We start from the raw sequence: 25,428 nt of genomic DNA, 5'->3' as shown, positions 1-25,428 counted from the left end.
CTCTATTTTGATAGGTCATTCCTTTGGTCACATTGCACAGGCACACCTGCGTTGTGATGTCATTTCCTGCCGTGTCATGTCATGTAATTACCTGCCAGGTGTATTTAACTATCACCTTGAATGTATTTCCAGTGCTAGCCATATCACTGAAGAAGGACATTGTCCGAAACATGTCTGCTATTTATTCAGGCTGCCATTAAAAAACATTGAACCTGCGAGTGCTGGTCCGGCTACCCTGCTTTTTTATTATATTGATGATGAAATACAGTTTGATAGGAATCTGTGCGAGATAAAAAATTTCAACTGGACGTGCTTCTAGGAGTTACTAAGTATGATCTGATGTTGACCGGATGGGCGGGGGGTTGTTTATAATTCCGTGGCCAACGTTATATGATTCATCTAGTGTGGGTGATATGATCATTAGAGCAGTTAGTATCGAACACGTTGAAAAATAACGCTGGATCTTACCGTACCTTCCTCGCGCCGTTGGACGATGAGCGTGGAACAGAAATGTTCCTATTATGGGATGTACAAATATCCGATCCATTTCCAGGTTGTATAATAGTATATACGTCCAAATCATGTTGTTTATCGAGTTATTTGCAACCGATCGATGTCCAGTGTGTCAAGATGGAGTCCCGCTAACGATTAGGGATGGGAATTGATAGGATTTTATCGATACGATTCCATTATCGATTCTGCTTATCGATTCGATTCTTTATCGATTCCCTTATCGATACCTGATCAATTTATGATTTAAATAAATAAATTGGAAATGCAACAGAACTACATTTACATTTAGTCATTTAGCTGACGCTTTTATCCAAAGCGACTTACAAATTCTGTACGACAAGCCATCAGGAAGGGCACAACTCTATCAGCTGAGCAACAATGTTCATCAAAGTGTTGAGTGCTACAGTGTAGGTTAGTTTATTAGGACAAGTGCATGACAGTACGGTTAGTTAGGGTTAGATATATTTTTTTTATTCAGATAATGGTTGAAGAAGTGCGTCTTTAGTCGACGGCGAAAGATTGGACGTGATTCGGCTGTCCTAACTGGGGTGGGTAGTTCATTCCACCATTGTGGGGCAAGGACTGAGAATAGGCGACTTCTCTTTGATGACCCTCCCGGAGCTTGGATAGGAGTAGGTCTGAGGCGGCCAGAAGATGCAGAGCGTAGGGGTTTAAGCTGGTTAGAATAACAACATGCAACTTGACATTTCTGATTGTCATTTATTGTTGAGCCCCCATGTCAGAAAAATACAAAAACTGTAAGAAAATAAAACATTAACTATAGCCTACACTTAAATAAAATAATGTATTTGAGATTCTCTTAAAATGTATTTATTTTTTTATTCTTAAACTAATTTAATCTATTGAATAACAGGTCGTTATTCCTCTGACTTCTGTCTCTCTCTCTCACTCACACACTCACACACACAGAGCTCCCTCCCCGGGCCCCTGTCCTATAAGGTATTGGCTTGTGTTGCTACACGGACACATTTGTATGTTGCACCATGGTACTTCCTGGCTTACAGAGACTAGTAAACAAACACTCCGTCTCTTATTATATGTGAACTAAAGAGTACAAGGTTTACACAACAGCCCCCACCTGCTGTTTTATTGTATTTGTACCTGTACTATCCGCTGTCAGCTGTTTATCTCTCTTTGTGAGCTTGATTAAATAGCGTTAGCTCACGTTAGCTAGCGTTAGCTAGCGTTAGCTCCGCGGCTAATTTTAGCTCACCCTGAACTAAATCAATGACTAGGTTCTAAAGCATTCAAGTAGTTTTCACTGCACATAGAAGTAGCAAAACAGCGGGAGCATTTCGGGAGCATATTACCAAAACCCAGGCAATTTCGAGCCCTTAAGGAATCAAATAGTCTGCCATGGCTACATGCTAACGCTAACTTTATTGCGCAACTGTAGGAAAAACCTGGCAGCGATAAGGGAATCGAAAGTCACGGGAGCCACACGGTTCCAGGCATCTGCCAATTAGGAACCGGTTCCCAACGGGTTGGAGAGGGGCTCAACAGTACATATCATGTCTCCGGGGGAGAAATATGATTTCGATCACAGATTTTTGAAATATTGATATCAAAGGCGTGGTACAGCGTCTTTGGCAGAATGAGCATGGCGGGGAAAGACGTCCTACAGCGTTTTTGGCGATTAAAGGGTTAATGTTGTGGGACTTGTACAACACTTTGTTCAACTTTGTTGTTTTTAAATGTGCTCTATAAATAAAGTGGATTAGATTAATTAATTAAATTAATAATGAGTTGGGAGCTGCGCTGCCTGGGCGGCTGCTCTCCGTTACACAGCCAATGACATTACATAATTATGTTGCAACCTTAGTCTATAAAGCAAAAATTATATAAATATTTATATATAGTTAATAGAGACAAAGGCAGAATTCGACTTAATTAAGCACGCTCTATTAAGACATGTTTGTATATGGGTCGGGTAGGGATGGGTACCGAATTCGGTACTTTTGAGGTACCGAACCGAAACACGCCGGTACTACCGAGTATCGATTCAAGTGGGATACAGAAAAAAAAGATTTATTTTTTTACCTTTTTCTTTTCGTGTCAACGTTCACACGCACAATATATGCTTACCTAGGATTTGACTTGATTCAACAACAAAGCAGTCGGAGCAATGGCAAGCCGAAAACTGTCGAAATTGTAGTTATTTGAAGTTTGGATTTTTTTTTTTACGACTGAGGTAGGTAAATTACATTTCTTGAGACTAAAGTACCGAAAAAAGGTACCGTTGGGTACCGGTATCGATTCACAGGTACCGGTCAGCGTTTCCGTTAGCCGGTAATTACCGGTATTTCACCGGCAAAATCTGTTGAAGTCCGACATATGTAATCTCTCCGGTCTTAATGTCCGGTGAAAATAATTCCCTGAGTCTAAGCACAATTTGATTATTTGAATTGTATTAAAATAGGCTAAAATTAAATAGCCTATGCGATGAACGAAACGATCATTACATTTGTTTCCTCGTTGCTTCTAATAATGACAACGACGTTGTCAGCGAGAGCTTACTGCTGGGTGTGCGAACTTTTGTGAAGCTGCAGAGCCAGAGCAACAACAGCACAATGCAGTATTCCAGCAGTACTCCAATTCAGCCATTTTCAGCCAATGTTGGGTGGGGGGCGCTGCTGTGCGGTTCCCAGAAAAGAGCCAATAACAGCTAAATGAGCTGCTCTGCAGCGCCATACTCTTTGCAAATAAGTCGTTGCGAGGTGGAGAGAGTCGTCACGCAAACCACGATAATGTTGCCGTCTCTCTGCTTTCTCAGTTCTTCGCTTGATATAATTAATACAAATGTCCAATATAACGGAATTCGTTAGCTCATAAAAATGTGATTATAACAGACTGCTGTTTAGTGTCGGACCGACTGCCCACATACGCAGTCTATTTTATTTCAAGTCAGCAGCAGCACGGAGTATCGAGGGACTTATTTTATTTGGAATATATTAATGACTGTATACGCAAAAGTAGCCTAGTTTTAAGTAATAATATTATAAATCTACATGCCTTGAGGATGACATTCTTTATATAGCCTGCCTATCAATTGTTTTAAAGCTCAATAAACTATGACCGGAATTAATCTCATTTGTCCGGTAGATTGAAATCTTGCAGGTCACGGAGACCGGCAACAATTTTTTCTGTTTGAAATCTTTTTATTTTTCATGAGGTTTCACATTCAATCGACAGATCTACAGAATGTTCAGTGTCACTCTCATGAACAATTTTTAACAATTTTCCTTGTGCTCCCCACTCAATCCATTCTCCCATCTCTCACTCACACTCACACACTGGGACATACACACACGTACACACGCACACACGCGCATACAGGCATACACACACACACACATACACTTGCCCACATACACACAAATAAACAATTAGACAAAAAAAATTAATAATAATAATAAAAATAAAGTAAAATAAAATAAAGGGACAGTAGGTAAATCATAAGTAAATAAGGAATAAGGAATAAAAGTGCAAATGTCGGTATTGTAAACAGTGACAGTTTATAGCACCCAGTTGCTCACACCCGCTTATCGATAGCTACTCCGACAGAGAAGGGTCCGGGCCGCTGCGTGTTCAGCTCCCTTTCCCAGACCCGACCCCGTGGGGGCAGGGTTTGACAGCCATGCGCAGGCAACCAGGCACTTACACGCAGACAAAGAGCCTCAACAGATCAGCTAATCTAATCTGATAAAACTCCACGTCTGTTATTTTAGATATGACACATTTATAGGACTACATTATGAGTTTCCAGTTGAGTATAGAGTGGATTCCAGAGTTCTTGAAATAAGTGACCCTGGTTGTGCTTTTCAAGCGTTATCTTTTCTAAGGGAAGAAACTGAGATATTTGTTCTATGAACATATTGAATGTTGGTGCGATTTCATTTTTCCATAGTAGAAGTATACATTTCTTTGCAAAATATGTTATGTATACCAACAGTCTGCATTTCTTTTGGTCTAAGTGGCAGTTTGTTATATTATTTAATAGATAGACACATGGTGATAACTCAAATTCCAACTCCATGACAGATTTAGTAAATAAGTGGATCTTGTTCCAGAAATGCTTCAATTTGCTACATTGCCAGAACATATGCAGAAATGTTCCTTCTTTAATTTTACATCTTGGGCAATTTGGTGAGTTTTCTTTCGAGATTGTGCATTTTTACAGGAGTAAGGTAGAATTTATGAATAAATTTGAAATTACTTTCTTTGATCTTATTGCTTGTAAAGGGAAAGAAAGTTCGATCGCAGATATCTTGCCAATTGTTTTCTTCAAATTTCGTTGCCAGGTCCGTCTCCCAGCATCTTAATAGAGCTGGGAAGACTGTTTGGCATTCATTAGTTAGAATTTCATATAGTTCACTGATTTTACCTTTAATTGTGGATGAGGTAGTTAGTTTTTCTTCCAATTCTGTCATTTCAAAGCTTAACTTGTTTTCTTTAGTAAGTGAACTTAAAGTGCTTTGAATTTGCATATATTTTAAGAAGTCTGAGTTAGGAATGTTGTATTCTTCTCTTAGCTCCTGAAATGCTTTTAATTTCCAGTTTTTATGAAAAAGGTCTTTAAGTTGAGTTACCCCCAAGTGTCTCCACTTGTTTATATCAGTTGAATGAAAATATTTTTTTAGGTCAGGGTTTTGATGAATAGGTGAATAAACAGAGATGCATTTAGTTATGCCAAACTTTTTCGAGCAATCTTTCCATGCAGATAGGGTATTCACAACCGTGAAATATTGCTTTATATTTTCTATTTTGTCAAAATTCTTTATAAAAAAAGGAGAGTTTAGAGGTAAAGGATCAACCTGTCCCGCTTCTATCTGTATCCAGTGTGAGTCTGGTCCTCCCAATGACCATGATACTATATTTCGAAGTTGGGCTGACCAGTAGTAGTGTTGGAGATTGGGAAGACCTAGACCACCCATGGACTCAGGTTTCATAAGAGTCAGTAATTTAATCCTTGGTTTTTTATTGGACCAAATAAATTTTGAGATACGTTTATTCAATATGTTAAAATATGTTATAGATAGGTAGCAGGGTACATTTTGAAAGAGAAAGTTCAATCTCGGAAGGATATTCATCCTGATGACGTTTATCCTTCCTAGAAGGGATAGGGGTAGTTTGTCCCATCTACCTAGATCTTGTTAATTTCAATTGTAAGAGGAGTGTAATTTTTTTCAAATAAATCATTTAATTGCGGTGTAAAGTGTACTCCCAAGTATTTGAAGCCTCCTGGTGACCATCTAAATGGGTAGGATTTCTGCATTTCTTTTGTTGGTTTCATATGTAGGAGACATGCATTAGATTTATTATAATTTATCTTGTATCCTGAGTACTTTCCAAATTGTTCGATTGTGTTATACAGATGTAATAAGGAGTTTTCTGGTTGCTCAATGTATAGAACAATGTCGTCAGCATATAAAGATATTTTGTGTTCAACCTTATCGATATACACTCCTTTTATGTTAATGTTGTCTCGTACAGATGCAGCCAAAATTTCTATTATTATTGCGAATAATGAGCTTGACATTGGGCATCCCTGTCTTGTTCCTCTCATTAAGAGAAACGGATCAGATGTATTGCCATTAGTAATAACTGCTGCTTTTGGAGTTTGATAAATTGCTTTAATCCACTGGATAAAATTTGACCCTATATTAAGTTTTTGCAACACGTTAAAAAGAAAGTTCCACTCGACTCTGTCAAAAGCCTTCTCTGCATCCAGAGATAGGAGTAGAGAGGGCCTCTGTTTTAGATTCAAATGATTGGTTATATTTAATAACCGTCTGATGTTATCGGTAGCATATCTTCCCTTAACAAATCCAGCCTGATCTGGGTTTACCAATTTCGGCGTGATGGTTTCAAGTCTTTTCGCTAATGCTTTGGTGATAGTCTTATAACAACAATTTTTTCTAACGGAAACCCTGGTACCGGTACCGTATCGGTTCAAATGTGAAAGGTACCCATCCCTAGGGTCGGGACACTGCTGCTGACTGGGTGTCTTATCAAACACAGGTAAAACAAAAAAATACTAGAGAATTGTCAGTGCTGTAAAGTTTAAACCTTTTTAAATCTTAGACAAACGAAACACTTTGCTTTTATGAAATATTGTAAGCCATCATTTGAGGCTTTATAAAAGCAGCAAGTTGTATTCAACACAGAGGAGTTAATGAGGAATCTCCATGTGCTTGTTGTAGTTAACAAAGAGAGGCGGAGTTAATGAGGCGTATGACGTCCGTTGCATTGGACGCAGGGTTCGAAATTAACGGGGGCTTGGGGCAAAATGCCCTCGGAAATTGACCAAATGCCCTCGAAAATCAGTTAAGGGGGGCAAGAAAAGCCCCCGACAGTTTACTAATTATATATATAATTATATATATGCTCTACAGTGCGAGCATTTCCCTCGTATTTGCCCCTAATAATATGTGTGTGTGCGAACCGGAAAAATCATTTACTTGCAGTGTGCGAGACGAGTGAAGATTACAAAAACAGCTCCGCTGTTAATAGTTCAGAAACTGGACTGAAATTCAGTTTTTGGGTAGAATGCAAGGTTTGTTGCAAGGAGGGAGGGAGGCGGGGCCCGCTGCGTGTTACAGGGTGCTTGAGCGGTGCGAACACAGACAGACAGAGAGTTCTGCTCTCATCAAGCATGCATAAAGTTACACTGCTATCTTAACGTTAGCAAGCTAAGCATCTGCATAGCGCGACCTGTGTAACGTTAAGTAACTTGTGTTCGGCGGGGGAAAGACCGTTCCATTTGTAACACAACTTTAAAGAATAACATCCAAATCCGATCCCGATGCGCATTTCCTTCATTCCACAGCGCTGAGCGTGCAACGTATCGGTATTTCATTGATAGATCTGGCCACTGTGGCCAGAGCCTATACTCAAACGTTCCAGTGCTGTATCAATTTGAAACAAGCCTCTTGACTGTTGGAATTAGGGATGTTAAAAATAAAATAGCAAATAATATTATTCAATATTAGACATTCATTGATCCAGAGGCAACCAGCTATATTAGTCTGCTATTTGTAGATATATCAAGACAACAACACAACTTGCCCTCAGGGACAATCATATTTAATCTATTTAGATAGAGTATGTATGTATTATTTACAGATAATTGAAGGTACCTCAAAACATGAAACCAAGCCATGTCACACATCGTGTGTGTGAGTGTGTTACTTGAACAATTGTCACTGTGCTCCTAAATTTCTTTGTGTGCTCCTAAATTTGTATTTAGATTTTATTTATTAACATTTTATTTAGGAGCACATGTGCTCCTTGGGAAAAAGGTTAGCGTAGAGCCCTATATATGGAGACATTAACATTACGTTATCAAACATAGGAACGAAGACTGTAAAAAAAAGTGTCAACAATGTTTTATAATCTTTATGTTAACACTTTGGCTGCCAGGAGCCGTGTTAAAGCGTCATTCCCGGCCATGCTCAAGTTGCCGAGGACGCTTTACAGCGTCTTTAATATCAATATTTCAGAAATCTGGAATCGGATTAATATTTCCCCTCCGCTGGCCTGAGATCCACCAGGAGGACCCACTGAGCTCTCTGGCGGTTCAGGAGCGCCATCTGGTGGCCGATCGGCGCAATCGCTTAACAGGAAGCGCAGTAGAGGTTTTGCTGGACGGCCGTATTACTTCCGGGCACTCGGTACATGTCCCGGGACTCTGGCTCGTCACACTACATAGCGATCGATTGCCAATAACTCGATAAACAACATGATTTGGACGTATATACCATTATACAAGCTGGAGATGGACCGGGTAAATCGCCATCCCATAATGATAAAATTTCTACTCTACGATGATCGCCCAACGGCGCGCGGAGACTGGGGTGAGTTTTAGCGTGCAACGTTACCGTCTTCGATACTAACTGCTATTATCAACATTTGACCCACATTAGATGATTGGTATAACGCTGCCCACGGAATTATAAACGCCCCCTCGCCTAGGGCTGGGCGATATGACGATATTATATAAATATCGGGTACAGTTCATTAACGATACACTTTTTAAACGTATCGTGGATATCGTGATGTTTTGACCAAGAGGCTTGTGTCGCGTCAATCTGGTCCACACGTTGACACTTTTGAACAGCGCCGCCCCACACACACACTACTGCATCAAAAGTAGCTACTTATGATAACAAAGGCAATCGTTTTGTGGCATTAACGTTATATAGTTACACTTTCAATAACATCAGCGTATTTAGATAGCAACGACCGAGGTCGACCTAGATATAGCAAGCGTTAGTCGTTCATATCTCAGCCCGTGCTGACTCAGTTGTGCCCATTCTGCGGTCTGTTAAAAGTTTTCAATCAGACAAATGTATGGAAAGGCTTTTATTATAACATCCGTTGCAGTAAAATCATTATGCCTCCAGTCGTTTAGTCCTTCTGCGGAGCTAAAAGCTAAACGTCGGCCGCGGCGAGCTGCCATTGTTATTGTCATTGAGCTCTCCAATGGCGGAAGTAAAAAATGAATACGCGCTTGCCGATTGGTGCTAAGAACAGCAGGGCGGGTGCAAGCGATGTGACGTAATTGGCAGACGCGACTGTCAATCAAAATGATTCTGTTTGCCGACTGAATGAATGAGAACGTTATTAACAGATTGCAGCATGGGTACAATACAGTACAGCTCAATACAACAACAGTCAACAGTGGACTGGAGGATGCAGACCAGAGAAAGACTTTCGTCTTGTTTACATCAGGGTCCCCCATTTTCAATTCATCATATTTCATATCTAAATCATATAATATCTCATTGCTAAATATATGCAATATATAATCTAATAATCCAATAATCTAAATCTAATATATAATATAAAAATGCTAAATGCATGGGTATTTTATTTTGTCTTTAATGTTAGCTTGCAAACTCAAATACTGTCTTGGTAAGCCTCATAATGAATTGTTTGGGGAAAAAAATAAAAACATTGTGATGCGTATCGTGTATCGCCGAAAGGTCAGAAAATATCGTGATATCATATTTAGGCCATATCGCCCAGCCCTACCCTCGCCCATCCGGTCAACATCAGATGACGTGTAGTAACTTCTAGAAGTACGTCTAGTTGGAATTTTTTATATCGCGCTGATTGCCATCAAACTGTATTTCATCATCAATATAATGCATTTGGGGCTATATATCACGTTCTGGAGAAAGCTGCAGAAAGAGATGAAAACATACTTATACATTAGACCATACTTTACTATGAATATGTGAATGAAAAAGTTTAACGTTGCTACACAATGAACAATACATATAGGACTTTGAATGGGCCCTAATAATGGCAATGTAGCAATAGAATTTAAAAAGTTATAGCCCTGCAAAGAAGGGGACTTTCTCCATAGACAAATAGAGCTGGCAATCTATGGTATATCATGAATTTAACCCATGGCAGCCAAAGTGTTAATTTTCATTATAAAAATGTTGTGCCCCCGAAATACAAAAAAAAGCCCCCGAAAATCAATCAAGGGGGGCAAAAAAGCCCTTGTTTTTTTTTTTTTTTCTAACCCTGATTGGAGGTGCAAGATTTTGCAGGTAAAAAAATTTATAATATATATATATTTTTTTTTATATTCAATTTTTTTTCCCATTCGAATCCCATGCCCATTGAATGAAGCTTCGAAGTATTTAAGACAGCCCTACTGCACATACACCCTGCAGCTAGGGTTGCCACCTGTCCCTTAAAATACGGAATCGGGCTGGGCGATATGGCCAAAAACGTTATCGCGATAAAATTATAAAATTATTTTCATATAACTCGATTTAATTATCGTCGATATAATGTCTGTCAAGTTTAATTAACTTCTTATGCCCGGCGCCGATGGACGGGCTATTAATAGCATAGATATATATAATAGACTTGTTTTGCTGCTGCGAATGTTGATGTCGTCATCAGTCCGCGCACGTTAGCAGTTAGCCGACAAGCGGAGTATCTCATGACAGACAATGTACTAAATATTACCCTAAAATACACTCTTCCGCCCCAATATATTGAAATGACGTCCACTGTATACCCCACACTACTATAAACTAGGGCTGCACGATTAATCGTTTTTTAATCGAAATCGCGATTTGGAATGATGCAATTATCAAATCGCCAAGCCTGCAATTAAAAAAAAAAAATGTATTTAACCAGGAAGTCCCATTGAGATACAAGATCTCCTTTGCAAGGTAGACCTGGCCAAGATGACAGCAATAACATTTGCAATACATCACACAGCAATAAAATGTGCGATACATCACACAAGAACATAATAAATGTGCATGTATACAATACATCACATGTAAACACAAAGCAGAATAGTCTACATGATAGTAAAAGTGTATAATACAGGGTAATACAGTAATTTTGCAGTTGGGACCCGACTACACAGCACTGTACACTGCGATGAGATTATCGCGAATTGCCCCTTTAATTGGCCGTTGCGATTGGTAAATAATATTTGGGCGGGCTTGCGAGTAGTTATTTCAAGCCTTGCATTCGCATTTCACTCCTAAATTATCCAAGGCTGAGCACTCACTCTGATAGACTGGCTGACTGTCTGATTTAGCTATGAAGAAAAGTAAAGTTTCTTCATAGCTAATTTCTTCATAGAAAGTCACAGGCACCTGGAATCGCGTGCCTGTGACTTTCAATTCCCTTATCGCTGCCAGGTTTTCCCGACCGTTATAACGTTAGCATGTTAGCATGTAGCTAATGGCAGACTATTTGATTCCTTAAGGCAGTGGTTATCAAACTGTGGTACGCGTACCACTAGTGGTACTTGGTGGTACTGCTGGTGGTACTTGAAAACATTTCCAAAAAAGCTATATAATATAAAAAAAAAAAAAAAAAATTACAGTCAGGCCACTGAACTTAGAAGCAGGCCAGGCCAGTGTTTCTGGTTGAGGCAGCGCGATAGTTAGATAATCTAAGTGGGGAACAACCAGGAGATCACTGTGACAGAGAGTAATGCAGTCTAAACAGTCATAAATCTTTAATTCAACTTCAGCCCTGATTAGGGATGTCCCGATCGCCTTTTTTTGCTTCCGATCCGATCCCGAGCATGTGATTTTAAATATCTATCGATCCGATCGTTTCCGATCCGATCTTTCACATTAGTAATCAATTTTGACGCATTTTTGTCAGAAACTGGCAGAGCAAGACAAGCCCAGTATAATAGTTGCCTAGTATAATAGTCCGGGGCGCGAGAGCGGAGGCTTTTGTTATTACATTCACCCTGAGAAATGTGCTTCTGCTTCATATGAGAAATATTAAAAGTTTCAATATATGTTTGCACATTAGTATACATTCAGTGTTCGACTTACGTAATGGTCCATTCTGGTCTGAAACGGCGACGATAATCCTCAGTCACGTAACGTTATCCTATCCTCCAGTTGAAAAGTTAGTCTGAAAACTTCGCCTCCAGCCTGCTGCTTCATGAGTTTTTCCTCCACGCGGAATCTCCTCCTTGCAAACATTGCAACTGGCTTGACTTTATATTTTAAAATGCTTAGTTCCAAACCTCTGACATTAAGTCTAGCTGCTCAAGTCAGTGGATATTAACCGTGTTTCGGGAGCGACGTGTTGTTGTTGTGATCAATTCAATGTGGTCGCGTGTAGCGTGTAGCGTCTAAATTAAAGGGAATGTTTGTTGCAACGGTGAAAATTAAAGGGGAATGTGTTTGTTGTGGATAATTATTCTGCTCTGTGTGACAATAAATACATTAATGATGATATATTATATGTAATTTAAAACCAAAACTAAGGCCTCCGTATGAGTTTAAGACGTGGACATGGTCATGTTTGTTGAATAAAATGTTTCTTTTTTTGACTGCCGATTTTTATTATTATTTTTTCCCGATCCCCGATACTCTGAAAAGCACGTGATCGACGCCGATTCCGATCACGTGATCGGATCGGGACATCCCTAGCCCTGATCATAACCATTTATTGTTAGATTTCTTGTAATGTCCGATAAAAAATGAAATACTCCCACTTTTCTGAAAATAGTTGGTGTTAAATCTGACATTACAAAAAATCCATCAAAATATGTGTTGCTGCTAATCATTGACACATGCCTAGCCTGTAATAATCCCCCCCAGAAAAATTTACTTTTGAATATGAGTTATTTTATTTTTTACAATAATTTGTGATGCCCATCACAAACACTGGCATTTAAAGGGTAAAAATTCAAAAATTCCTGCACCAGAATGCAGGAAATTAAGTTTTTGTAACAAAATAATTGTGTGTGTGTGTGTGTGTGTGAGTGTGAGAGAGAATGACGGACAATTGCTTGCTATGCTTGCTTGAGAGAGAGAGAGAGAGAGACAGAGACAGAGAGAGAGAGAGAGATAGAGAGAATTAAGTACATTTGCTGAAATACAGTTGTTCTTAATTTTCTCACTTGCTATGTGAGAATGTTAGTTATTATGTTCTCAATGCCCCTTGCATTGTATGAGTTGTGTGGAAGCGTTTGCTAGTTCTAGTGCTATCCCTTTGTACATTGTGGCTGTGTCTGACAAAAGTTAACAATAAATAATGGTATTAGGAATACATTTGCCTCCTGCGTGAACTGTGCATAGCTGAATAGACTGTATTTTAACGCCGGTCATATGGTGGTACTTGGAGAGCCAGCTACGTTCTCAGGTGGTACTTGGTGTAAAAAGTTTGAGAACCACTGCCTTAAGGCAAGCCAAGGGCTCGAAATTGCCTGGGTTTTGGTTATATACTCCCGAAATGCTCCCGCTGTTTGGCTACTTCTAGTTCTATGTGCAGTGAAAACTACTCGAAATGCTTTAGAACCTAGTCATTGATTAGTTCAGGGTTAGCCGCGGAGCTAACGCTAGCTAACGTGAGCTAACGCTAGCTAATCAAGCTCACAGAGAGAGATAAACAGCTGACAGCAGGTAGTACAGGTACAAATACAATCAAACAAGGGGTGTGGGCTGTTGTGTAAACCTTGTACTCTTTAGTTCACATATAATAAGAGACGGAGTCAGTGTTTGTTTACTAGTCTGTACTCTGTAAGCCAGGAAGTACCATGGTGCAACATACAAATGTGTCCGTGTAGCAACACAAGCCAATACCTTACAGGGGCCCGGGGAGGGAGCTGTGTGTGTGTGTGTGTGTGTGTGTGTGTGTGTGTGTGTGTGTGTGTGTGTGTGTGTGTGTGTGAGACTGTGTGTGTGGAAGAGAGAGGGAGAAAGAGAAACAGAGAGCATGATTTAGTGTATGTCTTAGAGCTGTGTTGCAGTGTGCAGCAGATACTGACTATGAACACTGTTAATACACCGTTATCAATGAAAGAAGAAATGTTTGCAGCTGTGGTAATACGAAGTTCAGTTGGTTCATTATAAAAGATACAAACCTGACAACAAAAGCACTTAAATGTTAAATAAAAGGACCACAGTAATGAGGCAGGAACATATTTTTTTTTCACTATAATGGTAAAATTGTTATTAAAAAATGTGCCCCTAATGAAAAAGCTTAGCGTACAGCCCTGCTACAGAAAGCAGCAACATTCTTCTTGTAATTTTTTTTTTAATATGTTATAATCGCATCGCAAATCGCAATATCTGTCAGAATAATCGCAATTAGATTATTTCCCAAAATCGTGCAGCCCTACTATAAACGTGGCCTCAGAATTCACGCCACACACATACTCGGCACGTAAATATATAAAATAGTGCCGTGCAAGCTAGTTATCCTAGCCAGCCTTGTTTACTACTAGAGTCCTACCTCTCTACCCAGTGGTGCACCGCGGGTCTCCTTCACTGTCGGCTATCTCCTTCACTGATTGGTTGTTAGTGCGTGTGCTGATATCCAAGCTTGGAAAAGCGATATATCGAAACTTTGCGACCACGTTTCATGTTTATTTCGAGGAAATAATTTATCGCGATAGTCATCGTTATCGTTTTATCGCCCAGCCCTAGGGAATCGTCCCGTAATTGGAAACTAAAAGACGCGTTCTGTATTGAACTGATACGGGACTAGGGGTGGGAATCACCAGTTTCATCACGATACGATACAATATCGATTCTTTGGACAACGATACGATATTGTCCGATATCACACAGTCTGCCACGATACGATTCGACAAAAATATTTTGGGCCCCCCCCCCTCCCCCCAACAAAATAGTCATGAAATGGGCCATGTTTAAATTTATTGAAATAACACCAATATCGTGACCTTTCAAATTGGCCCTATATTTTGTTTTCAGAGCCGTCATGGATGAAAAGCCAGCTTCACACAGATACTGTATGTGGTGCTGAATGGTATAAACACCTTAACTGCTGCATCATGAGATACTTGGTACTCAGCACCACACTCTGAAACTAGCTCTCTAGGTGGTATCAGATGAGATTTCAAGAGTTTGGATGGAGATGTGTCAGGAAGCTTTGTCTCAATGTTGTCTGTAAAGGTTTTTTTTATCCAGAGTAACTTGGTGATCCTTTTCTGTGTTTTATTAAATAATGATTTTCAGATTTTGAGAAATGGTATTTTCATGGAGAACAGTGCAGCTGCAACAGATAGCACTTTAGTGATCATTTTCTGTAATCCAAAAAAAAAAAAAAAAAATTAAAATAAATCTCAAGGCCCCCCCTGTCATGCCTCTGCGCCCCCCCTGGGGGGCGCGCCCCCCACTTTGAGAAACACTGGCTTACGCTAACGTAACGTTATCTTCGATCTTTAACGCAATGTGGGCATAATGGAGTGGCGAGGATTGCAAAGCAGGTTAGATGCATTGGACCCGTTGCGGAATAAAACAGCAGGGACATGTTTTGGGTCACAGAATAGGCACACTAGTCTTGCTCTAGTAACGCTCTAGACCAGGGGTCGCCAATTAGTTTTCGCCGCGGGCCAGATTTTCCCCAAGCCGTTGCTTGGCGGGCCAGGATAAAAAACAATGGCTAATTTAATATACTGATATTGAAAAAAGACAAACGTTTTTCTCTGGTCTGCATCCCCTTAACAATTGTGTGTATTGCGCCGTACTGTATTGTACCCATAACCCATTCTGCAATCTGTTAAATAAAGTTTTCATTCATTCATTCATTCATCATGAACAGCAGATCAGCTGTTGCAGATCACAGCGGCGTGTGATGAACACAGATCAAAATGCATGAAAACACGACTCACCATACCTTGTTTGTTGTTAAGTCCTCCAAAATCCCTGCTAATGTTTGAAACATGTCATATCCACTCGCCGCCCTCCAATTCCAGATTGGCGTTGAATGCTTTATCTGAACTTTATCTGCCAACTTGAACACAGTTGTCATCATTGCCTCGTTGTTGTTGTTGTTGTCGCCACATATTATGCAGAGAGGACGTCGGCTCGGCACGCAAGAATCACCGACCTGTTGCGATAAACCCGTATTTTAAGTATTGCTCCTGTTTATTAAAAGAAGCGTTATATTTCCCCGTTTTCTTTTTAACTCGCTCGCATCTCGAACGCGGAAGTGAACGTGCGTTCGGGAAATATACACAGGCCCGGTGGGACTATTCCATTGGTTCTCCCAGTCCACGTGACCATTTCTAGCATTTCAATTGGCTATAGTGACAGACATGATGACTACCGGTAGATAGATACAGCTTCACAATAAAAGACACCCTGGCGTCCCGAGTGAATATTTCCCGCGCGTCACATAAATATCATATTCTCAAAATAATCTGACGGGCCAGAAATTATTGCTGGCGGGCCAATGTCGGCCCGCGGGCCGCCTATTGCCGATCCCTGCTCTAGACGCTACTGCTGTGTGCTGTTGATGTTAAACGGAGTTTCACAACACTGCGCGCGGGCAGGGAACAAACTTAACTTTTTGACTTACCAGCCATTTGGCTGGTAGATTTTAAAAACTACTAGCCGGGCAGATTTTTTACCAGCCAAAAATCCAATTAGTATTTATATTGTAACGTTTGGCCACTTTAAATCATTGAACAGAGAGAGAGAGAGGTAGATAGATAGATAGAGAGAGAAGGCAGGCCTGAAAACTAGAGATGTTCCGATACCATTTTTCCCTTTCCGATCCGATTCCGATACCTAAGCTTTGGGTATCGGCCGATACCGATATTTATCCGATACCAGTGCATAAAAAAAAAAAAAAAAAAAAAATTATATAAATTACTGTTATACTGTGTTTTAGTAATAACTAGAAAGTAATGGTATTTATTCAACAACAGGTGATTGTATAGATTTGTATTAGTATCATTAATCAATGAGTATGGGCTACAGCACTGCAGATATACCCTACTCCAATGATCCACACGGACATTAAACGGTGTTGCACTCGCTACTCAGTGGCTCTGCAGATATACCCTATTCAGTCTGTAAGCTAGTGGCAGATAGAACGTTCATGTTGTGATTTTTGATGCAAAATAAATATTCAACATTCTCTTTTGAAACTCCGCCTCAGACTCTTATCCTTTGGCACTTGCTGTACTTTGCTTGCAGGTCTGCAGCCATTATTGCTGGATTATGCACCAACTTTAGACACGGTAACGTTATCAAGCTAAGCTAACTGACCTAGCTCGTCTTCCCGCATTGACATTTGATAACGTTAGTAATAGTCAGCTAACGCTAGTCCGTAGCTACTTAACTTAAATACAATTCACCGTGGGTGCATTATTGTTGATAGACGGTCACGGACAGTGTTAGGTCCTGGAGAAAGGACAGGCGATCATCTGATTTGATGTAACGTTAAAGCGGATGTTGTTCCAACTAGCTATCTTTCCAGCTAATGCTATCATAACACCAGCCAAACACATCCCGATTCCCGTCCGAGCTCCCCGTCACACCGCACTGTCGGGGACAATGGAATTTAAGAAAGTGTATCTGCTGTTAAAATGACACAGCATCACACTTTAAAACATGTTCATTTTATAATCCTCACTCTCCGCAGGACTCGGCAGGAGATAAATTACATCATGGGATCGGAGGCTAGAATTTACGTGTACTCGCCGATACCGATACCAGCATTTTAGGCAGTATCGGCGGCATTTCCGATACTGGTATCGGTATCGGAACAACTCTACTGAAAACCTACCTGTTCAAAAAGGCCTTTGACTGTTAGCTTTTTATTTTAATTTTATTGTGCTTTTGTTTTTAAATTGTCTGTTTATACTATGTTTTTAATTAACTATGTTCTATTTTTATCTTATTTTTATTCTGTATTTTATTTTATTTGTTTTACTAATAATTATTTTATTTCTATTTTTTTAACTGTTTTAACCATGTAGTGTAGCACAAAAGTGCATTACAAATCCAATCTATTATTATTATTGTGTGGCTGCCGCCCTGGTGGACATCTGTGCTCTACTGAGTGCACCTTTCTAGTCTAGAGAGAGAGCGCTGATTCCCCGTAGCTGAGCAGCCCAGGTGTTTTGTCAACACAAGTTGGAAGGAACCCTGGAGGAAGCGATATAAGGAAACGAATTGCCAATAAATGTGAAGTTATCTTTGAACCTGTTGCAGGGAATATGCCTCTCCACATATTTGGTCAAATGCGAAATAGTAAAATATCAGAGCACAATCAAAAACGCGATTGCAGCGTTTTCTTGTAGGCTAAAGGGTGATGTAAGACCTCATGTGCGTCTCATGTTACAAACTTGACATCGTGAGCAGAGCGCATCTCATTTACATTTAAAGTCACACACACACACACACACACACACACACTTTCAACTCACCATGACCTCGAGCAGAGCGCATCTCATTTACATTTAAAGACACACACACACACACACAGTTTCACTTTCGTTTCAACTCACCACTCCCGCGTCATATTAATGCCGACCCATGCAGTGGATTTTGTTGGCCGCCAGATGGCGCCCAGACCTTAATTTATGACGGCCAAACCAGCGTTTCCGTTAGCCGGTAATTACCGGTATTTGTCCGGCAAAATCTCTTGAAGTCCGACATATTTAATTTCTCCGGTCTTAATGTCCGGTGAAAATAATTCCCTGAGTCTAAGCACAATTTGATTATTTGAATTGTATTAAAATAGGCTAAAATTAAATAGCCTATGCGATGAACGAAACGATCATTACATTTGTTTCCTCGTTGCTTCTAATAATGACAACGACGTTGTCAGCGAGAGCTTTAAAAACGTAGGTCTCGGTTCGCTTCATCGGACCAAACGCGAACCAAATATAGGAAGTGATTATTATTACCACTGCTCGCAGCACTCACTGCAAAACAAGCACACTGCATCTAATCTCTCTATCTATCTATCTATCTCTCTCTCTCTCTCTATCTATGTCTGTGCATCTTGGGAAGAAGGAAGAAAAAACGCGGCTTATTATTATTACCGAGGCGCGCGGCTTATTATATTATTAAAACGGCTACTTGTGGGCACTCATAAAAACACTGTGGTCTACAAGTTGTTTAGCGAGAGGATGGTGGTAATGGTAATGTGCTTCAATAGAACAATGGATCAATGCCATGTCAAAACTCGGCTCCGCTGATCTGGGCTCCGCAGTACACACACAGACACACACACACGCGCGCGCGCACACACAGGATCGCAGCCACACACACATTTCCACTGTCCAATAGACAAGCGCCCTTTTCGACCGCGTGACATTGAGGTGGAGAGAGTAGTCACGCAAACCACGATAATGTTGCCGTGTCTCTGCTTTCTCAGTTCTTCGCTTGATATAATTAATACAAATGTCCAATATAACGGAATTCGTTAGCTCATAAAAATGTGATTATAACAGACTGCTGTTTAGTGTCGGACCGACTGCCACATACGCGGTCTATTTTATTTCAAGTCAGCAGCAGCACGGAGACGGAGTATCGAGGGACTTATTTTATTTGGAATATATTAATGACTGTATACGCAAAAGTAGCCTAGTTTTAAGTAATAATATTATAAATCTACATGCCTTGAGGATGACATGAGCCTGCCTATCAATTGTTTTAAAGCTCAATAAACTATGACCGGAATTAATCTCATTTGTCCGGTAGTTGAAATCTTGCAGGTCACGGAGACCGGCAACAATTTTTTCTAACGGAAACCCTGGGCCAAACATTAAATCTACAAGCCAGTGGCGCTGGGCGTGTAACTATTTTGTACCCTGGGCGCGGGGCGATGACGTCGCCGGATTTTCAAAAGTATCGGCATCGCAATATGAATCTATCTTTTTACGTTGCATCGATCCTATTTGATTATTGATAATAGATCGATATATCGATCTGGATCGATGTATCGTCCCACCCCTATACGGGACGCCCTTTGTCCCGTATTTTAGGGTTGCCAGTTTAGTGAGCCGACCTACAAAAACAAGCAAAAGTGTGTCCAAAAGTTGCGGGAAATAAACAGACTTGGCAACTCTGGTATGATGGGCGTGCGCTCAGCAGCTCACCGACCAATGAGAATTAGCGTTTTCACGTTGCTAAGAAGAGTTCTGTGCCGTTGTGCCAATCCTCTGTGCGCTGCATGATTTCTTTTCGAAGACGCTTTGAAAATGTCTACAGCAGACACTGTGACTCCACCGCGTCCTAAAAAGACAAAACGCCTCCAGAAATACAGACCCGAGTGGGAAGAGGCAAACCACTGGCTTGATAGCGTCAGTGGAGATGTTTACAAAGCAAACTGCAAAGTATGTAGGCGTGTGTTTTCTGTGGCGCATGGTGGACTGACTGATCTCAAACAGCATGCATCAGGAGAACAACATTCCAGAAATATAAGAACAGCAAAGGACACAAGCACAGGTGGCACTCACAGTTCTTCATGACTGAAACATCTCCCGAGATTGATTCGGTATGGGATATTACATCTTATTAATCTGGTTGTGTTTTAACTAGATGTCAGTATTTCTATTTACCTGCCCTGGCAGCCAGGAGCCTACTCTTCTTTGCACTTAATTTTTTATTAATCTTTTAATTTGGGTCACACAAGTGTTTCATTGTATTATTGTCCTCTTTCAGTAAAAGTGTTCCCAGGCTTTGTTTTTACAGCACTTTATATGCATACAGTATTATGCTCAAGTTGAGGCTATAGTTCAGCCAATTTATTTAAACAATGTTAAATGCAAATAAAGCACTTTAAACTTTAAGTATGACTAAATGCTTTCTTGACTATATATAGTAACTGTTCCAAAATGCATAGATTTCTATGTATTTTAGGGGTTTGGGGGGCTAGCTCTTTTTAACACTTTAACTGCCGAAAACATATTTCCCCTCCGCAGCCTTGACACACAGTGCTGATCTCCTCTCAACCCTCTAGCGGTTCAAGAGCGCCATCTGGTGGCCGATCGGCAGATCGAAACCGGATGTCAACCTTTGAACCAGCAGGACTCACTCCATATGTGGTCCGGGCACTCGCTAATGTTAGAGAGACTCTGTCTTCACACAGTGAACATCGATCGGTGGAAATAACTCGAAAAAACAACATGATTTGGACGTATATACTATTATACAACCTGGAAATGGATCGGGTATTTCGACATCCCATAATGGAAAACTGTCTACTCCACGCTGATCGCCCAGCGGCCCGAGGAGACTGGGGTGAGTTTTAGCGTGTAGTATTACCGTGTTCGATATAAACTGCTATGATGAACATATGACCCACATTAGATGAATGGTATAACGTTGCCCACGGAATTATAAATGCCCCCTCGCCCATCCGGTCAACATCAGATGACGTGTAGTAACTCCTAGAAGTACATCCAGTTGAAATTTTTGATCTCGCACAGATTCCTACCAAACTGTATTTGATCATCAATATAATGCATTTGGGGCTATAAATCACGTTCTGGAGAAAGCTGCAGAAAGAGATGAAAACATACTTATACTTTAGACCATATTTTAGTATGAATATGTGAATGAAAAAGTTTAACGTTGCTACACCATGAACAATACATATAGGACATTGAATGGGCCCTAATAATGGCAATCTAGCAATAGAATTTAAAAAGTTATAGCCCTGCAAAGAAGGGGAACTTCTCCATGTTAAATAGAGCTGGCAAGGGATGGTATATCATGAATTTAACACATGGCAATCAAAGTGTTAATATAAATGTCAGATTGTTTTATATAGATTTCATATATATATTTCTATGCATTTCATGAGTTTGGGGGGATGGCTCCCCAAAATAATTAAATAACATAACCCTAAAACCGAAATAAAGTAACAAAATCCGCCCATTTTCGCCCAAAATAATTCTCGGGCGCGCTACGCGCACGCTCGATGATAGGTGTCCCTTATTTCTATTCGTCAAAGGTGGCAACCCGACCTGCAGCACACACACCCTGCACCCTATCAAGTGCAATGAATTATAACAAAGCTATTCTCAGACGGGGCGGCGGTCCCCGATATCTTAATCTAATTAGACGAGGGTCGGAGACCTAATGTAATGGGTATCAATTTGGCTGTCCTTCACATGGAGGTTGAAAAACACTGGCCTATAATAATAATACATTGGTCTAGATAACATTTCTTCCTGATCCACCAACCGCAGAATGGGGTGTAACTAGGTGTATCCGCTAACGTACGTCACAGTAGCTAACTTAACTAAATAAATGTGCGCTATTTAGCTTGTTAGCTACCCGCTGTGGCAAATTCTGAACAAAGCTGCTATCATGCGCTACGTTGCACGGCTAACCGCTAACTATCAGCACGAAGCTATTAGCATTAGCCGGCTATGTAACGTTAGCTAGCGATTTCAACATTTTGTTTACGTTATACAGATAATCTAACGTGACCCTCTTATGAAAGACAATAGATTAAAATGTACTTTAGAATGGAAGTTTGTATTTACCAGAGCCGTAGCCTCGACCGTCCATGTTTTGGTGGTATTGACTAGAGTTCAGTTCAGCACAATGAGGTGTAACTAGGTGTATCCGCTAACGTGAATAGCCAACGTACGTTAGCTAACCACCGTTCACAGTAGCTAACTTAACTAAATAAATGTGCGCCATTTAGCTTGTTAGCTACCCGCTGTGGCAAATTCTGAACAAAGCTGCTATCAAACGCTACGTTGCACGGCTACCCGCTAACTATCAGCACGAAGCAATTGCTATTAGCATTAGCCGGCTAGGTAACGTTAGCTAGCATTTCAACCTTTTGTTAAATACAGATAATCTAACGTGACCCTCTATTAAAGATAATAGATTACAAATGTACTTTAGCATAGAAGTTTGTATTTACCAGAGCCGTAGCCTCGACCGTCCATGTTTTTGATGGTATTGACTATAGTTCAGTTCTGAATCGTTTGATTTGATTCAAACTAGTTTCACAAAGTAGCGACGACCACTTCCTCTTCCTTTGAGAAGCATGCAACTGCAGAGCCGCAGAGCCAGCGGCGCTCTCAGGTCCGGCGGTCTGGGGACCGCTCAGCAGCGCCACCCACCCAATGGCTGAATTGGAGTATTGCACTGTGCGGGTACAGCCATAGATATCTATAGAACACTAGATATATATATCTATGGGTACAGCTGTGTACATCTTCGTCTTCACAAAGTACTGGGGGGTCTACTGTATGTGAGAAAAATGACATGTGAACAAGTATGTTGTGTGCCAGGTTAATGTACTCTATTATTTTTGTATCACAAACAGTGCTGTATATGTACAGTTTATTCCCCCTCAAATGTATATACTCTATTATTACTATATATACTCTACTATTTTTGTATCACAAACAGTGCTGTATATTTGTAGACCTCTTCCAATGTACAGTTTATTCCCCCTCAAATGTATATACTCTATTATTACTATATATACTCTACTATTTTTGTATCACAAACAGTGCTGTATATTTGTAGATATGGTATGTCATAAATGTCTAGTATATTTGTAGATCTGGTATGTCATAAATGTCTAGATGTAACATTACTGTCTATCTGTATGTCATGTTATGATGAATTGAAAATGGGGGACCCTGATGTAAACAAGACGAAAGTTGTGTATGTCGTAAACGAGAGAGAAAGCGAGCGAGAGAGCCCCCCCCTCATCCGCATGCGCAGTAGTGCAAAGACTTGTCCATGCCACGAAGCCCCGCCTCAAACCCGTCCATGCCACGAAGCCCCGCCTCAAACCCGTCCACGCCACGAAGCCCCCCCAGACGTTGGGCTCTGTGGCTCTGCAGATATACCCTATTGGAGTCGAGCGAGGCCGGATATCTTGAATGAATGCGTTTATTTAAACTTTAATTAACAGATTGCAGAATGGGTACAGTACAGTACAGCCCAATACACACAATTGTTAAGGGGATGCAGACCAGAGAAAGACTTTCGTCTTGTTTACATCAGGGTCCCCCATTTTCAATTCATAATGACATTTATGACATACATATACAGATATAAAAATCTAATCTAATCATCTAATCTAAACTAATCATGACATTTATGACATACATATATGCAGTACTATTACATTTGTGACATACAAGATATGCAAATATACAGCACTTTCGCGGCCACTGGGATGAGTCTAATTAATTTCAAGAGGACCGGGAAATGTAAACAGACGTGGGGCTGTTTGTAGAGCTAAATCTATACTTTATAGTATTGCTATCTGTCCATTCTCATTGTGAATTGAGACCATAAACCGTCCCTTCAAAATGGCTTAAAGAAAAAAAAATGTCATCAATACGTTCTCATTTTATAGCGCCGTGAATATAAGCTTTATACCGGATTTGGTCTAGTATATTTCCTGGAAGCCGAGATAATGGGCTAATAGCTAATAACGTTAAATCCAATGGCATTTCGGTTATAGATACGCTCCAGTTAAAACTCAAACTGCATATGATCGGCACGATCCTCACGCATGTATGCATGAAAAGGGGGGGGGGTATGCCCATTGGCTGATGATAAATCCCCTTATTGCATGGTGAAATCTGGGATGCAAAACGTAATCCAAGCTACAGGCTGCAGATCCAGAATCGAGCTAACATAAAACTCCATTGAAAGTAAAAAAAAAAAAAAAAAAATCCACCGTTTGGCCACAGGGAACACTGCATTATCGCGATAGCGCCCCTAAGAGGATCTGGCCGGTATTGCACTTTGTCGAATTCAAAGAGTAGGGTACATCTGCAGTGCCGCTCAGCGACCTTGAATAGGTTATTAAAATGGAATAAAAGCAATAACAACTTGCCACGGATTTATCCGTGCTTCTGTCCACAACGGGTGGAATCGAAACACGGAGATCTCCGTTGTTCGTCCCCATTGTGTAAACAGAGATCCTAACAGTAAATATATACAAGGGGGAGGGAACTGTACATTTATGATGAATTGCAAATGGGGGACCCTGATGTAAACAAGACAGATCTGCATCCTCCCAACAATTGTGTGTATTGAGCCGTACTGCAGATTTTGACAACAAAATTAACAATATGATGCTGCAAGTTCTGTTATATTTCAATTGCCTTACTTATTTACATAAATATATAGGTAACGGTATACTTTTGCTATATGCTATACACTACAGTCTATGTGATGTGGTGGGTACGTATGATGGTAATTAAGGAATGGTTAATATTATGTTTAATGTAAATATGTGTACATACTGGATATGAACAGCAGTATTATAGGCCTACAGCAGTATTGTACAGCCAGCAATATTATACATTATTATACATGACTATTCTATGCAAGTAGGCTATGTCTAAGCTATTTTACAATATTATACATGAACTGCTTGTTTGTTTTTTAATCTGTTTACTTACTTGTTTTTTATTATTATTTATTTTCAATTTATGTTCGAAATAAATAAACTCATTCATTCAAGATATTGTGTGAGCAAAAGTATAGTTACTGGCTGTACAATACTGCTGTGGCGCTGCTGAGCGGTCCCCAGACCGCCGGTCCTCAGACCCCCGGACTTGAGAGCGCCGCTGGCTATGACGCTCTGCAGTTGCATACTATTGCTTCCTTTACCATC

The 25,428-nt window shown here is 40.3% G+C and overlaps 1 protein-coding gene across 2 annotated transcripts in view; it reads right to left on the bottom strand.

Annotated features, from left to right (window-relative positions):
- The window catches only part of LOC311232461 (uncharacterized protein), a 66,817-nt gene extending 43,999 nt beyond the window's left edge, over window positions 1-22,818 (bottom strand). For both annotated transcript variants that reach the window (XM_084319269.1, XM_084319270.1), the window contains exon 1: window positions 22,699-22,818. In XM_084319269.1, coding sequence (XP_084175395.1) covers window positions 22,699-22,723 — 25 coding nt within the window. In that variant the 5' untranslated portion in view covers window positions 22,724-22,818. The remainder of the gene's footprint in view (window positions 1-22,698) is intronic.
- Between the last annotated feature and the right edge of the window lie 2,610 nt (window positions 22,819-25,428).

Source organism: Notolepis coatsorum, assembly GCF_963971535.1.
Source record: "Notolepis coatsorum genome assembly, chromosome: 7".
In the NCBI taxonomy this organism is placed as follows: domain Eukaryota; kingdom Metazoa; phylum Chordata; class Actinopteri; order Aulopiformes; family Paralepididae; genus Notolepis; species Notolepis coatsorum.
Note: the sequence above shows the minus strand (reverse complement) of the source record. Positions and strands in the feature narration are given on the sequence as shown.